General features: G+C 44.0%; 1 protein-coding gene across 7 annotated transcripts in view; it reads left to right on the top strand.

Annotated features, from left to right (window-relative positions):
* Nucleotides 1-17,421, top strand: part of TIAM2 (TIAM Rac1 associated GEF 2) — a 769,295-nt gene that overhangs the window by 312,677 nt on the left and 439,197 nt on the right. For 3 of the 7 annotated variants that reach the window (XM_073585717.1, XM_073585718.1, XM_073585719.1), the window contains one exon: nt 4,233-4,317. The exons of the other annotated variants lie outside the window; for them this stretch is intronic. In XM_073585717.1, the coding sequence (XP_073441818.1) occupies nt 4,310-4,317 (8 nt within the window). In that variant the 5' untranslated portion in view covers nt 4,233-4,309. The remainder of the gene's footprint in view (nt 1-4,232; nt 4,318-17,421) is intronic. 7 annotated transcript variants of the gene reach the window in all.

The raw sequence follows: 17,421 nt of genomic DNA, 5'->3' as shown, positions 1-17,421 counted from the left end.
ATAGCCCTTGGGCCTCTCCTGTGGTGTTAGTACCCAAGAAGGATGGGAGTACTCGATTTTGTGTGGACTATCGACGACTAAACGACCATACCGTCAGTGATCCTTACCCAATGCCTCGTATTGACGAACTTCTAGACCGACTGGCTGGATCCCGATATGTCACTATCTTTGATCTCAGTAAGGGATACTGGCAAATCCCTCTGACGGAGGAGGGGAGAGAACGGTCCGCTTTTATAACCCCCTTTGGTCTATATGAATTCCTAAATATGCCCTTTGGAATGAAGAATGCCCCGGCCACCTTCCAGAGAATGGTGGACCAGATCCTCCGGGGATGTGGTGACTTTGCTTGTGCCTACTTGGATGATATCGCTATCTTCAGCCAGACGTGGGAGGAACATCTGAACCAAGTAGCCGTTATTCTTGACCTGCTTCTTGCAGCAGGCCTAACCATTCGACCAGATAAATGCCAATTGGGGATGGGTGAAGTCCAGTACCTAGGGCATAGAGTAGGAGGAGGGAAGCTCCGTCCCGAACCTGCCAAAATCCAGGCTATTAGAGACTGGCCTGTACCCCAAACTAAGAAACAAGTTATGGCTTTTTTGGGCACTGCCAGTTATTACCGAAAATTTGTTTCTCATTTCAGCACTGTGGCCAAGCCTCTTACCGACCTGACCAAGAAAACGATGCCCCGGCTGGTGATCTGGACTCCAGCCTGTGATGAGGCTTTTAACCAGCTGAAGGACGCTCTGGTCTGTGACCCTGTTCTGGCTGCTCCAGACTACAAGAGGAGATTCATTGTGCAGACGGACGCCTCTGCTTATGGACTGGGAGCTGTCCTCAGCCAGGTGAATGCAGCTGGGGACGAGCACCCCATTGCCTACCTCAGCCGGAAACTGCTGGACCGAGAAGTGGCCTATGCAACTGTTGAAAAAGAATGTCTGGCTGTAGTGTGGGCCCTTAGGAAACTAAGGCCGTATCTGTATGGACGAGAATTCACTGTCATTACTGATCACAATCCCCTCACCTGGCTGAACAGAGTCTCTGGGGACAATGGACGCTTACTACGATGGAGCCTGGCACTGCAGCCCTATAACTTTACCATACAGTATAGAAGAGGCAGCCAACACCAAAATGCAGATGGACTGTCCAGGCAAGAGGAGCCCTGAGTCCTGTCAGCCATGCCTGTGTGTACTTAACCAGTGACCTGTAGAGGTCCCTAGTACGTACACAAATTGGGAGGGGAAGGGATTGTCATGATTTGCAGTCTTGCCCTGTCCTGTATTTTGTATAATATGTCATTTAACTTTCCTCTGGTTCATTTGCTGTAAATTAACCATGTCTCCTTCCCCCAATACTTTGCAATGTCTTGTGATGTACCTGGACCATAATCTAATTTAGGCTTGTGTCAACAGCTAGTGGAACTTTGGCTATTGTTTTCCTAAGCAGAAGATAACCTACAATACACATCCTGTAGACTAAGTGGAGCCCTTACATTTCTAGAATCTTCTGATGGACCAAACCATTGAATAGTACGTGTGACCCCTACCCCCCTTCAGATGGACTGATCCCAGGAGCCCTGACAATACATTCTTGCTTTAAGATCAGATGTGAGTTGGATGCTAAAAGAGTAGGACGAGGCTGTCTGAGGAAGCTTCGGCCTCTGTGTGATCGTGGTGGATTTCTGGGACTCTTAAAGGACTATGGTTTTGTGATCTGGCACAAGGATTGTCGGGAGGTGCCCCCGAATCAGTTTCCTGTGGACTTATTTTGGGACTCTGCAAATTACCTTCGTGTTGTTCCTGTTTTTTGGTCAATAAATCTGTTGGATTATTCCCAGGCCTGTTGTCCCTCCTTGCTCTGGAGAATACTCCCGTCACAGGGATTTCTGTGTAAATCCCATAAAAATGCAATTCCGATGAAACCCCTGACAGAACCACCCACCATAATGAGGCAGATGGAGACACTTTGAAATTAATTTATTGTCTATTCTGGTGGTATTCATCTTTATAGGCATGCACAGATCTTGTGCACTAAAAAGATGTCTAAAGTGATGGGACACTGCCGGAACAGACACCAGTCCAAAGTGACTCTGTCTGCCATCATAAGTGAGTCAAAGTAACTCTGTCTGCCATCATAAGTGAGTGGTTCCGTCCGGGGTTGTCTGAATTGAGATTTTGGGGAATTTACACAGAAACCCCAACGTCCGCGCTCAGCAGAGAGCACAGGATAAATGTGAACCAAGCCTTGTTCCAATTTTTGATAGCTAGAATGAACAAATAAGACAGCAGTGCAAGAATAGTTGTTATTTTTATTTTTGCGCGGTTCACTGTGCGGTCTAAATGATAAGGTGGATTTATTCTTCAGGTCGGTGCGACTACAGCGATACCAGATTTGCATAAGGTTTTTATAGGTTTTGCTACTCTCGCACAGTATAAATCCTTATTGTAAAAGGTAGTTTTTTTTGTTGTTGCCATATTCTGAGAGCTGTAACTTTTTATTTTTTGGCAAACAGAGCTGTGTGATGACTTATTTTTTGTGTGACAAGTTGTAGATTTTTTTTATACCATTTTGGGGTACATAATATTTTTTGATCACTTTTTATTCCGATTTTTCAAACACATAATGAACAAAAACCACCAGTTCAGTTGTTGTTTTTATTTTTTACCATGGGGTAAAAGTAATTAAGACCAATTTATTCATCGGGTTGGTACGATACCAGATTTATATTGTTATTTTATACTTTGCAACTTTTACACACTAAAAACAATATTTTACAAGTATTTTACAAAAATGAATTTGTTTTTGCATGTCATATTCTGAGAGCTGTAACTTTTATTTTGTGTTGTGTCGAATGAGCCATGTTATGGCTTGCTTTTTGCGGGACGATTTGGCATTTTCATTTCTACCAATTTTTTTTTTTTACACAAAACTTTTTCATCGCTTTTTATTCACAGTTTTATAGAGCATTTCATTATGGATGTGGCAATACCAATTATGTGTACTTTTTTGTTTATTTTTGTTTTATCATAAACACTGCATTTTGAGTGGTAAAACGGCTTTTCGAGATTTGTGTGTGCTTTTTTCTGTTTTTTTAACTTTTTTTTACATATTTTATTTAACTTTTTTTACTTTTCCATTTAGTCCTATTGTGAGACATTAATAATTTTTTTGATTGATCACTGGTCTCATACATTGCAAATGGAGTCAGCTTATAACTAGATCCCACAGGACACCGAACCCTGGGGTCATCACATGACCTCAGGGTACCATGGTAACTATCAGGACCCGTGATTTTCATTGCGGGAATATAATTGTTGCAAAGAGGGTCTTGTGATCCCCTTGTAAACACTTAAATACTGCTGTTGTGATTGACAGCAGTATGCAAGTGGTTAATCGGCCCAGATCGGCTTCAAAATCTGCTCGGGCAAATACAGCAGGGTGTCAGCTGTCATATACAGCTGACACCTGAGAGAATCGCTGCAGCTCGGTGGCGCTATGCTCTTATTCCTCAGTGCTGTTAAAAACGATTGCCATTAAAAACGATCGCCATTAAAAGGTGTATTGGCTGTCATTAGCGGGTTAATACTATATCTGCAGGTAAATAGTGTTTATGGACATGACAGGTTTACTTTAAAAGAAAAAAAATCCTATTTTATGTAAAAAGATTCTGTGCAGATCTGTATCTCCATAACAACAGACTACAATCAAACATTTGCTGTTTGATAACGATAATGCATTGTTACTCCTGTATAGCCTCAATTTTTTCCTAACCTATGATGTGTTTTAGCAAAGCAACAAAATACATGTGCAGATTTCTGCATTTTTATTTTATTTATTTTACTCACCTTTATAGTCATCAGTTTCTCCAGCACTTTACAGACCTCATCATCTACTCTAATCAGATATGCCACATAAGTGTCGACTGGGGACAGGAGCTAAATAGGTTATGTGCAGACGATCCAGAAGTGGCAGCTCTTTGGACGCAGCACATGTTCACTGCATCCAAAGCGCTGCCGTCTATTGAATGCAGATGAATCCGCATGGGTTTACTGATCGTCTGCACCTACCCTAAGGAGGTCCCACTTCCCATTCTCAGGAGAATGGTTTGTCATACTTGATATTTTTGTACTTTGCGCTGAATATAACAATGTTCCTATGTGTTTGTACATTAGTCCAGAAAATGTAACCTACGTGTGGTCTGAACTTTGTGTTCATTGTACACTTTTTTTTAGGATATTTCTCAAATTCAATGCAGTAACTCATGATGGGACCCTTTTCTACTATAAATTATATTCGGATATAACTTCAGATGAAACGGTATGTTAAATAATTCCTGAAAAATGTTTGTTTTACTTTTCGTAAATAACCACCATCACAATGGACTATTTTCTTTTTAAAAACATGACTTAATAAATGAAGACAAAAACTGCAGTGTCAGCGACACAATAAAACTCATGTAAAAAATGCACCCAAAATGCAATGAAAAATGAAAGTGACTTAATTTACCTAATTGGTGCAGAAATGATGCCAAAAATCTGCAGCATCAAAAAACTCACCAATTACTCATCGTGGAACAGTAGCCTAAAGCTGAGTTCTTCTGATGAGTTTTGGTGAGTTTTTGATGCTGCTTATTCTCACAGAGCAAATAACATGTCTCCCATTTCCAGCAAAGTTCCAGAAAAGTGGGTGGAATTTATAGAAATCTCATGCCAGAGTTGCTTTTTTTTATGCTATGTAAACTGACTTCTGGTTTTTGAAATCCGCAGCATGTCAATTTTTCTTGCTGGTTTGCTGAGCTTTATGTGTAGTTTTTCCCCAAAGAATTGCATTAGATGTGGAAAGTCCATAAAAAAGAATGTAATCTGTACATGACTGTATCAATAAAGTGTTGGCTAAACCAAATAACAGGAAACATCAAAAAGAAAGCAGCTTAATTTAAAGCAAGACATACCAAAAAGAGACAAAAACTGCAGCATCAAAAGCGCAATGAAAATGCATGTAAAAATGCATTATAAAAATTCAATGAAAAAACGCAAGTAGCCTAATCAAATAATAGGTGCACAAATTCTGCAGAAAATCTGCAACATCAAATTAAATGTAGCCCATAAGGATGTTTCTGGTTGATTTAAAGACTTGAATGGCTTAAAAAAAGAAAGAAAGATCTATTACTTACACCTTGAACCCTTCTCCACTCCAGCACCAGTGGTCCGGTGGTCCAGCATTGACATTGGGCCATCCATTATTCACATGACCCCCTAAGACCAATCACTGGTGTCAGTGGTTATAGTATTAGTTACATTGTGACCGTTGAATCCGTGGTTAGGTATAGAGTTCATGTGATTGGGATGTTATCACTGACTCCCAGTGGGGACCACTGTAATAAGGGCTCTGGGGTAGCACGAAATTCAATAGGTAAGTGACATTTATTTTATACAATTCCCTACTCTTAAAGGGAATCTGTCCCCCCTTTTTTGAGATATCATATAATGATATCATTCAGTTGTGTGTCACATAAGGATTCTCTTAGTACTTTTGCTTCCCCCTGACCCCGCACCTTTCATGCATAAATACCTTTTTATATCGGTTCAGATGCATGTAAACTGCCGCTGTCCAGTCCGCTGGGCGGGGCTTATTCATCTGCTCCCCCCTCCCTGTCTTGCTCTACACAAGAAGAAATGCGTAGAGCAAGACAGGGAGGGGGGAGCAGGTGAATAAGCCCCGCCCAGTGGACCGGACAGCGGCAGTTTACATACATCTGAGCCGATATAAAAAAGGTATTTATGCATGAAAGGTGCGGGGTCAGGGGGAAGCAAAAGTACTAAGAGAATCCTTATGTGACACACAATTGAATGATATCATTATATGATATCTCAAAAAAGGGGTGACAGATTCCCTTTAAGGCCCCGTCACACATAGCGATCTCGCTAGCGAGATCGCTGCTGAGTCACAAGTTTTGTGACGTAACAGCAATCTCACCAACGAGATTGCTGTGTGTGACAGCGATCAGCGACCGGCCCCCCTGCCGGTATTGCTGATCGCTGTAGGAAAGCCCTGGACCTTTTTTTGGTCACTGGTCTCCCGCTGGCCAGCACGCATTGCTGCGTGTGACAGGCGGGAGACCAGCGATCAGCTGGTAACTAAGGTAAATGCAGGGTTTCTAAGCACTGCGCTGTGCTTAGAAACCCTCTGTGTACCTTAGTTACCAGCACGCTGATGCAGGGAGCTGGTAACTAAGGTACACATCGGGTTTCTAAGTGACGCACGTCCCTTAGAAACCCGATGTGTACCTTAGATACCATTTCCCTGCATCAGCGCGCTGGTAACTAAAGTACACAGCGACACCGCGCTCGACGTCACTGGTCCTGATCACTGGTGAAGCTGTCTGTTTGACAGCTCACCAGCGACCATGTAGCGACTCACCAGCGATCCTGACACGTTGATATCGTTGTCGGGATCGCTGGTGAGTCGCTATGTGTGACGGGGCCTTTAGTCAACTTTAGAAAATCCTGCAATACCGCTTTAATTATGTACAAACACAATTTTAAAACACATAAGGTGATCAAGATAACCACCAGATGAGAACATGTCCACATTTTTGATTAGAAAAAAAGGATTATTCTCACTACAGCTGTCCTCAGAAAGGAAACAGTGGTATATCAGAGACTATCATTCATTGTATAACTGGGGTAACAGAATATAACAGACATTGCGGCTCCTGAAGGGATATACCCAGACAAAGGTGGGCGATGTATCACTACAAAAATATGCCTCTTTCAAAAATCTGGGAAAGCTTGATAAACTATTAGGTCCAGCAATTAGCAACATAAGCTTAAACTGAAGTTATCATCAAAATGTCAGCTAACATTTAAAAAATCAGCTTTTTGTTTTTCATATACGTCTTAAAAATATTTGGCAATTTTTTTTTCATATCATGATGTTTATTATAATAAGAAATTATTAGCAATCTTGCATTTTTCACACTGGTCAGTGGAGGCTTTTCTAGACTCATAATTCCTGTCGGGAAGCGTTTTCAGCAGGGCTCCATATTGACATAGGCAGGATGACGATGACAGGTGACACCCTGTTACACACCATTCATAACAAACCATTTGTCCCAGATGACCCTACTGCTCCTCCACTCACAATGACCATTTTACACTCTCATTGGTTACCATAACACAAATGAGTCAGGATCCAACCATTGTGGCTACGTACATGTGTTGTTTCCTGAAACATCTAGAATCTAAAACAGACCCAGTTTCCAGAGTTAAAACTACAAGATTTTTTTTATTTTTAATATATATTGTAATATGGAAATAAATGCTAAATTAAAAAAAAATTTGAAACAGAAAAACCGATTTAATCAATAGGTAATTTTCTAATAATAGCTTCCTTTTACAGCTATATCCCTCCTTTACCCAGTGAGGAAGTGATCCTAATAATAATAATAAATGATAATTGATACTTATGAAATCTATTTCTGTAGAATCGCTAGAGGTCAGACTAAACTGACTAGTTACAGTTTAGTTTTCTAAATGGATTCTAAATGGTAAACTTGACTTTCTAGAAATAGATATTTCCTTTTCTTTGATTGATATGCAAAGCTCCTGTTTTGAACATGTTTGTTCCCTGCTTGTACATAATCCGCCAGTGCTACATAAGGCATGTCTTACATCACAGACACCTCGATTTCATTATGGCGGCTTTTCAAACCTTTCAACGGTACAAGATTAAGTAGGTTTAGCTGAATGTGTGCACTGATAGAGAGACAGCTAATTTGTCTGAAAGGTTTGCGCAATTAAAAACATCTGACAGCAACTGTAAGCGGAGGTCTGCTAATCCTTCATAGTATTACCTCCATGATAGGATAACCTACTATGTGACTATACGACAGCTTTACATTACACAGCTATAGCCCAAATGATCTCAATAAATATAACGTGGACACTAGGGTGACCGGATCTCATATGGGGGGGAAAAAATGTCAGAATCTTGTTCGTCTGGACCCCACAAAACGATTCCCCTTTCCAGATATTGAGAGAGCCAAAATTTGAGCTCGATCAAATGACGTTAACCCGTGCCGCTCGTCGCTCAAAGTTTGAAAAAATCCAAATTGAGGTATTTTAAGATTTAGGTATTTTGCATAGTCTGTTAGACTATAAAGAATGTGACAACAACATTGCAGAAATAGCCCTGACCAAATTTTCGAACCATTTGTGGTATTTGAATGCAGAGTTGGTGGGATTATCGTTTTTTGATCCCACCATTACAGACAATGAAAAGTTGTTCATGGCTAATAAATTGCTCAGTAGCACAGATGAACCATCAGAGCACGCTAACCTACATGAGTTGATAATTTTACATAGTTATCTAATCTATTCTAGAGCTTTTGTTAAAGTAGTTTTTGAAACGTCAGAATATAATGCTCGGCATTTGCTTACAACTTGCAGGACATATTGCTTTTGTTCTTCATCTTTTGTCAGAAGGTCGTTAAAGTCGGTTACTTCCTACCTCTTTTAATTTTTCTTTCCTAACTTTTGGATTTACAACCCTAGCATGCTCTGATGGTTCATCTGTGCTACTGAGCAATTTATTAGCCATTAACAACTTTTCATTGTCTGTAATGGTGGGATCAAAAAACGATAATCCCACCAACTCTGCATTCAAATACCACAAATGGTTCGAAAATTTGGTCAGGGCTATTTCTGCAATGTTGTTGTCACATTCTTTATAGTCTAACAGACTATGCAAAATACCTAAATCTTAAAATACCTCAATTTGGATTTTTTCAAACTTTGAGCGACGAGCGGCATGGGTTAACGTCGTTTGATCGAGCTCAAATTTTGGCTATCTCAATATCTGGAAAGGGGAATCATTTTGTGGGGTCCAGACGGACAAAATTCCGACATCGATTTTTTGCGGTCACCCTAGTGGACACTATGTGTGGCCTAAGGCTATGTGCGCATGTTGTGCATTTGCTTGCAGAAATTTTTGCAAGGTTTCTGCATCTCTTGGCAGAAAAACACAGTGGAAAATAAGCGCTTTTTTGTGTGTTTTTGCATAGGTTTTTGCAAGCGTTTTTTCATGCATTTTTGCAAATCCATAGAGCTAAATAAAGATATATTATTAAAAAAATAAGAATTGTGATGTCATTTCCTTGTTCAACCTCTTCGCTTTCATTCTCCATTGAAGACCATAATGTCATTACATACTATGTGTTTACACACACAAAGCAAATATAAGTAAAAAAAAAAATATATATATATATTACCAAGCCCGCAGTTTAGTAATGAACTGGTGTCAGCCAGATACCCTCATTAATAAAATGGTACATAAAGAGTTAAATAAAGACACGCACCCACACATACACTCACTGGCCACTTTATTAGGTACACCTGTCCAACTGTGTGTTAAGACTTAATTTCTAATCAGCCAATCACATGGCGGCAACTCAGTGCATTTAGGCATGTAGACATGGTCAAGACAATCTCCTGCAGTTCAAACCGAGCATCAGTATGGGGAAGAAAGGTGATTTGAGTGCCTTTGAACGTGGCATGATTGTTGGTGCCAGAAGGGCTGGTCTGAGTATTTCAGAAACTGCTGATCTACTGGGATTTTCACGCACAACCATCTCTAGGGTTTACAGAGAATGGTCCGAAAAAGAAAAAAAATCCAGTGAGCGGCAGTTCTGTGGCCGGAAATGCCTTGTTGATGCCAGAGGTCAGAGGAGAATGGGCAGACTGGTTCGAGCTGATAGAAAGGCAACAGTGACTCAAATTGCCACCCGTTACAACCAAGGTAGGCAGAAGAGCATCTCTGAACGCACAGTGCGTCGAACTTTGAGGCAGATGGGCTACAGCAGCAGAAGACCACACCGGGTACCACTCCTCTCAGCTAAGAACAGGAAACTGAGGCTACAATTTGCACAAGCTCATCGAAATTGGACAGTAGAAGATTGGAAAAACTTTGCCTGGTCTGATGAGTCTCGATTTCTGCTGCGACATTCGGATGGTAGGGTCAGAATTTGGCGTAAACAACATGAAAGCATGGATCCATCCTGCCTTGTATCAACGGTTCAGGCTGGTGGTGGTGGTGTCATGGTGTGGGGAATTTTTTCTTGGCACTCTTTGGGCCCCTTGGTACCAATTGAGCATCGTTGCAACGCCACAGCCTACCTGAGTATTGTTGCTGACCATGTCCATCCCTTTATGACCACAATGTACCCAACATCTGATGGCTACTTTCAGCAGGATAATGCGCCATGTCATAAAGCTCGAATCATCTCAGATTGGTTTCTTGAACATGACAATGAGTTCACTGTACTCAAATGGCCTCCTCAGTCACCAGATCTCAATCCAATAGAGCATCTTTGGGATGTGGTGGAACGGGAGATTCGCATCAGGGATGTGCAGCCGACAAATCTGCGCCAACTGTGTGATGCCATCATGTCAATATGGTCCAAAATCTCTGAGGAATGCTTCCAGCACCTTGTTGAATCTCTGCCACGAAGAATTGAGGCAGTTCTGAAGGCAAAAGGGGGTCCAACCCGTTACTAGCATGGTGTACCTAATAAAGTGGCCAGTGAGTGTACACACTGACTAGCCTATGTAGGAGCATTAACATACTTTACCTACATATGCTGTAACAACACAGCAACTGTCAGAAATCTGGGTGAAACGCAATATCTGTTTATTTTTCAAAAAATGAAAAAAAAAATTGTCTGGGCTCCCGCATAATTTTCACAACCAGCAGAGGGAAAGCCAACAGCTGAGGGCTGATGTTAATATTCTGGGAAGGAGCCAATAGCCATAAATGTTCCCAGGTTATTAGTGTCAGCTCACAGCTGCTTGCATAGCCTTTACTGACAAGTTTACAGGGGAACCCCAGAAAAAAATTGACATGGGGTCCCCCTATAAAATCGAACCAGCAAAGGCTAGGCATACAACTGCAGGCTGATATAAATAGTCTGGGAAGGGGCCACATGTATTGACTCCCCCACAGGCTAAAAACAGCTCTCAGCAGACCCAGAAACGGAGCATCTTATAGAAGCGCCAGTTCTGGCACTTAGCCTCTCTCTTCCCACTTGCCCTGTAGCGGTGGCAAGTGGGGTTCATATTTGTGGAATTGATGTCACTTTTGTATTGTCAGGTGACATCAAGCCCACAGGTTAGTAATGGAGAGGCGTCTATAAGACACCTATCCATTACTAATCCTATAGTTACATGGTAAATAAAGACACAGCCAGAATAAAGTCCTTTATTTGAAATAATCACACAGACTCCTGTTATGATTGAGTCACCGTAGGAGGCAAAAACAGAAATGCTAGCTAAGTCCAGAAAACCAGAGAAGTTGGCAGCTATCGGATTGCAGACCCCTGAACCTATCAACACAACTAGCAGTAGCCGTGGGGGGTTCCTACGATGCCCTAGACCCCTCAATCACAGCCGGAGAATTAAATAGGCCTAAAGAAAGAAAGGGGAAATCTAAACTGCCCCAGAGCAGACCCCAAAGCAATAGGCAGCCCCCAACATATAATGACGGTGAAGCAAGATGAAAATACTAACACAGACAGAAAGATAGACTGAGCAAAGATGGGGCCCAAGCTAACTAGATAGAAAAGGACAGGAAGGCTGCTGTCTGCAATCCGTGAAAAACCCTATGAAAATAAGAGCCAACAGACTGACAGTGAAAAAGGCCCTGAAGACGCTAGGCTTCAAAAAAGCTATGTCAGTACTCAGGAATATTCTGAAGACAGAGCTACAGGCAAAAGGAGATTCAGCTTACCCCAGAAGGGAATGGCAGAATACAGAAAAGCAAGGAAAACAAAAAAACAAAACAAAAATGCTAACAGGCAAAACAGAAAACTTAGCTTTAGAGGAGCAGGAATCAGACTGGTGTCCTAGAAGTCCACAGAGAAATCACCCGCAGGGCAGAAGGGCGTCGGCAGCCTTATATCCAGTCCGTGACTCCACTCAGCCAGTCATCCTCATTAGACTCAGGTGCCTGATAATCAGGCTCATTACCTTCCTTTACCAGAATAGGGAGTTCACCAGACCTCAGTGACGAAGGGGAAAATGAACTCACAACAGACTCCTTTATTGAATCTTAATTTACCATACTTACTGAACGCCTAATCCCTGATGCCCTTGTCTCCTGCAAACAATCAAAAAATAATAAACCAACATATAATACTATCCTGTCCATTGTAAGGAGTTCATCAGCTCCTGTGCTCTCACTTACGGCACTACTGCTGCGTGTGAATCGGAGCTGGTCAGCTGATGAACTCTGGTGAACTCTCACGGCAGCACAGTAATTCTCTGGGGAGCGATTATCTCCTGTCAATGTATCGCCGGAGGCCAGGTAGGAGACTGATCTGCACGTGAAATCGCCATGGGACACTCGGTATTAGGCCAGGGTCAGACTTGCGAGAAACTCGCACGAGTCTCGCACGTCAATACCAGGCACTGCCGCCGACACTCGGATCAGAGCGTTCAGCTGAATGTATTTCTATGCAAATAAAGAAGGTAGTAAAACCTGGTGTATAGGACATGTGAGGAATTCTAATCAAAATATCCAGTGTAATATTATATAATTAACCACCAACATGCACATCTAAGGACTATATATGACCAGTTGCAAAAACAAGCATAAACAAAGGGGGGTGGACAAATCCAAAAACACAACTGAAGGTCAAATATAAAATTGCTTTATTAGCATGGAAGGCAAGGTACAAATAGAGTGTACTATAAAAATATAAAAACATAATCAGCGAAAATGGACACTGATACCCTGATGGCCAAAACTACCCATAATAGTACAATGGAGTATATAATAAGCATATATCTAAAGGCAGGTTTATAATTAATATATATATATATAATACCATTAATGTACCAGTATGATCAAACTAGATAGCAAAATATCCAGGCAGAGTAAAAAGTGCAAATTTAACTAAACACGCAATGCATAATACCTGAACTGGAAGGTAGATAGAGGCCGCAGGGTACCCGGGGCGGACACGGGTACCCTGCGGCCTCTATCTACCTTCCAGTTCAGGTATTATGCATTGCGTGTTTAGTTAAATTTGCACTTTTTACTCTGCCTGGATATTTTGCTATCTAGTTTGATCATACTGGTACATTAATGGTATTATATATATTAATTATAAACCTGCCTTTAGATATATGCTTATTATATACTCCATTGTACTATTATGGGTAGTTTTGGCCATCAGGGTATCAGTGTCCATTATCGCTGATTATGTTTTTATATTTTTATAGTACACTCTATTTGTACCTTGCCTTCCATGCTAATAAAGCAATTTTATATTTGACCTTCAGTTGTGTTTTTGGATTTTTCCACCCCCCCTTTGTTTATGTATTTCTATGAAGCTGAATGCTCCGGTCCCGAGTGCTGGCGGCAGTGCCAGGTATTAACGTGCGAGACTCGAACGAGTTTCTCGCAAGTCTGACCCTGGCCTTAAATGGACTACGGCAGACAGGGAATATATGTTGGTTATTTATTTTTGATTGCTTGCAGGAGACGAGGGCGTCGGGGATTAGGTGTTCGGTGAGTACGTATTTTGTATGTGAATATGTATTGAATTATGCAAATGCGTTGATTTTTTTTTTTACAATTGAATACAGGCGCAGATTATGAGACTATTCTCCCACCATTAGCTCATGCTGTCTCTGTTATATGTGACAGCAGACATAGCAGGATGGGAGTAGTGGTCCCATCAGACGACGCCTAAGTATAATCACTATAGGCTGTTGGTTGCATGGGTACACACACACAGACAAACGCAGACAGATAGATGCAGACAGACACAGACATACACAGACAGACACAAAGACACACGTAGACAGACACAGACAGATGCAGTCACACACAGACACTAGCTGACAGACACAGACAGACATGCATATATTCTCCGCTCACACATTCTCCGTCCACACACTCTTCCTCCTTCTGACATCATTTCCTTTGACAATTCTGCAGCGTTTTGGGCAGCAAATCTGCAGCAAATACACAGCAAATATGCAAACCTTTTTACACCAGCGTTTTTACTGCAGATTTAACTGACTCAATTGATGTCAATGAGTCAAAAACGCTGCAGAAACACAAAAAGAATTGACATGCTGCAGAAAATAAAACGCTGCAAATACGGACGGAAATTTACTGATCATGTGCACAACACTTCAGGATTGTCATTGAATTACCTTGCTTTAGTATTCCATTGCGTTTTTGGATCAATTACGTGCATAAGTAAACACGAAAACGCATCATATGCACATAGCCTAAAAATTCTAACAAATATCAAATGTGATCAGGAAAATATTTGTTTTGTAGAATGTGAATTTATGGAAGAAATGAGGGCATGCAAAGTAGAGCAATAATGAGGATATTTTTATTTTTAGTCAGGCCTAAGCACCCTCTTTTCTTATTGGTTATCTGTCTTTTAATGCAATTTGCCAGTGTTATTAAGCGGGGATAATACATTGGTTTTGTTTAGAACAGTGTTGCCTCCAGGTTTCCATGGGCCCCGGGTGAAAGGGTATCAGTGGACCCCTTTAATACATATCACAATTCATGAGGCACAGTTGCAGCAGAGAAATATAGGTATAGTACGATGCCAAAGATTTCACAAAGATTTCACTTACATCTTACATTACATGAGTATTATCAATAGCTCAGAAACCAGACAATATAGTCCTCCATACAGTATTGTAGGCACCACATGGCACTCCATACTGTCACGCGGCGGCTGCCGCGCACTCCTTCCCTTACCTCCCTCCGGCCCCGGCTCACCCGCTCTCCGGTGGTCTCCTCGCTTCCGCACCGGCCGCTGCGGGCCTCGGCGTGGTCCCCCCCGGTCTTCCTTCCTCGTCCGGCGACCGCCTCTGTTCGGCCCTCTGGATCGCGCCTGGTGCGCGCCCCCGCTCCTCCTCCTCGGCGGGCGCGTCTCCACGCTATGGCCGGGCGCGCGCTCTCCTCCACCTGAGGACGCGCGCCTCCTCCTCCAGCTGGGGGTCATGACCCGGAAGCCCTTCTCTCTTCCTATATCAGGCCTCCTCCTCCTGAAGGCGATGCCTGACTATCACTAGATCCTGCTAGTGACTCTGGCCGCTCTCCTTGTGCTCCCCAGCTCTCTTCCCGTGCATTTACTCATTCCCTCTTGTGCTCTCTCCTAGGTTCTGTGTCTTCGGTCCTCGTCCGTCTCCCCTGTGTCTCCAGTCCTTGCACATCACTCCTGTGCCACCAAGCCGTGCCGTCACTCCTGTGTCTCCGAGCCGTGTCGTCTATCCAGTGCCTCCTATCCGGATCTACCTGTCTGTCCGCTTATACGTTCCCGGGTACCAGCTGCCGTGGTGATAGTTACCCGCGGGCTTGCCCCATACACTCCCTGTATAGGGGGTGGTCCACCTGGTCAGCTCGCCCTCGGGAGGTTCGTTGCCACGGTCTAGTGGGTCCACCCCAGGAGTACCTTACAGGATAGTCAGGCCATGGATCCCGCTGGTACCTCGACCCCGACCCAAAAGGAACTTTTGTTCCTTCGTGAGAACCAGGCGAGGATCATGTCGTTCCTCAAATCGATGGAGTCCCGACTTTCGTCTTTGCAGACCTCCGATCCGGGAATTGCCTCCCAAATCTCCGGCTTGCAGCAGGAACTGGCTCAGCAGCGCGACACCCAGGCCCATATTTTGAATTATATTGCCTCTGTAGATAACCGCTTACTAGCTCTACAGACGGCAGCCGCTGTCCCGGCGCCTGTGGCTGTTCCACACTCCTTCCCCCGGTTGGCCAAACCCCCACGCTATAGCGGAGATCCCAAACTCTGTCGGGGGTTCATTAACCAGTGCCATTTGCATTTTGAGTTGGCACCCCTACAGTATCCCTCCGACCGGGCCAAGGTGGCCTTTATGATTTCCCACTTTGAGGGTGAGGCACTGGCCTGGGTGAATTCCTTGTGGGAACGCGATGACCCGATAGTCTCCCAGCTCGCGACCTTCTTGGAGACCTTTCGTAAGGTCTTCGATGAGCCCGGTCGCCTGGTCTCCGCCACCGAGTCTTTATTTTGCCTTCGCCAGGGTACTCTCTCGGTGGGACAGTACGCCATCCAGTTCCGTACGTTATCCTCCGAGCTGGGGTGGAACAATGAGGCCCTGGTAGGGGCTTTTTGGCGTGGCTTGTCGTCCCGAATCAAGGACGAGCTAGCAGGCAGGGATACACCCACGTCTTTGGAGGACCTCATCTCGCTGGCAACACGAGTTGATCTACGTTTCCGGGAGCGTTCCCGCGAGGTCGCCAGGGAGAGAAGGCCCAATCGTTTTTCTCCTCCGACACACAGCCCACCACGCTCGCGGTCCTCTGCCTTGGCCGCAGCTCCCGAACCCATGCAAGTGGACCGACTCAGGCCCGCGGAGCTACGCCGCCAGGACAGACTCGCTCATGGCCTTTGTCTTTATTGTGGCAGCGCCTCCCATCTCCTGCGTTCCTGTCCTGTGAGGCCGGGAAACTCCTCCACCTAGGACAGGTAAGAGAGGCCTCCCTAGGTGTCGTTGACACCTCTCTACCCTTGACCCTTTCTGTTGTGTTTCTCCTGGGCACCTAACGTTTTTCGGAGAAAGCCTATATTGACTCAGGGGCTGCAGGAAACTTCATCCAACTCGAGGCGGTGAAGAGATTAGGGATACCTGTCAGGTCCTTGGAGGTTCCCCGGCAGTTAGCCTCTGTCGACGGCGCTCCCTTGCGCGAGGCCGCTACACTGGTCACTGAAGAGCTGGAGTTACAGATCGGGGTTCTGCACCGTGAAAGGATAACCTTCTTCGTGCTGCCGTCTTTGTCCCACACCGTGCTCCTGGGCCTTCCGTGGTTGCGGATGCATGAACCTGTCCTGGATTGGCGGTCCGGAGACATTCTTCGCTGGGGCCGCTTCTGCCAAACTAGATGTCTCCGCCCAGTACGACCCCTCAAATGCTCTTCTCCTGTCTCGGGCCCTGCGGAGTTGCCTTCGGCTTACTGGGCCTTTGCGGACGTCTTCGATAAAAAGGAGGCGGAGGTCCTTCCACCGCACCGGCAATATGATTGTCCTATCGAGCTTGTTCCTGGCTCGACTCCGCCCCGGGGGCGGATCTATCCGTTGAGTCCACTCGAGTCCCAGGCCATGACCGAATATGTACAGGAGAATTTGGCCAGGAGCTTCATCCGAAAGTCTTCTTCCCCTGCTGGAGCTGGCTTCTTTTTTGTCAAGACGAAAGACGGGTCTCTACGCCCCTGTATTGACTATCGTGGTCTCAACGAGATTACCGTTAAGAATAGATATCCTCTACCTCTCATCCCCGAGTTGTTCGACCAGCTACGTGGGGCACGAATCTTTTCTAAATTGGATCTCCGTGGAGCCTACAATCTCATCCGTAT

This window comes from Dendrobates tinctorius, unplaced genomic scaffold (genome assembly GCF_039654945.1).
Source record: "Dendrobates tinctorius isolate UK_male_01 unplaced genomic scaffold, ASM3965494v1 ptg000087l, whole genome shotgun sequence".
Taxonomy (NCBI): Eukaryota; Metazoa; Chordata; class Amphibia; order Anura; family Dendrobatidae; genus Dendrobates; species Dendrobates tinctorius.
This window is presented reverse-complemented; position numbering and strand designations above follow the sequence as displayed.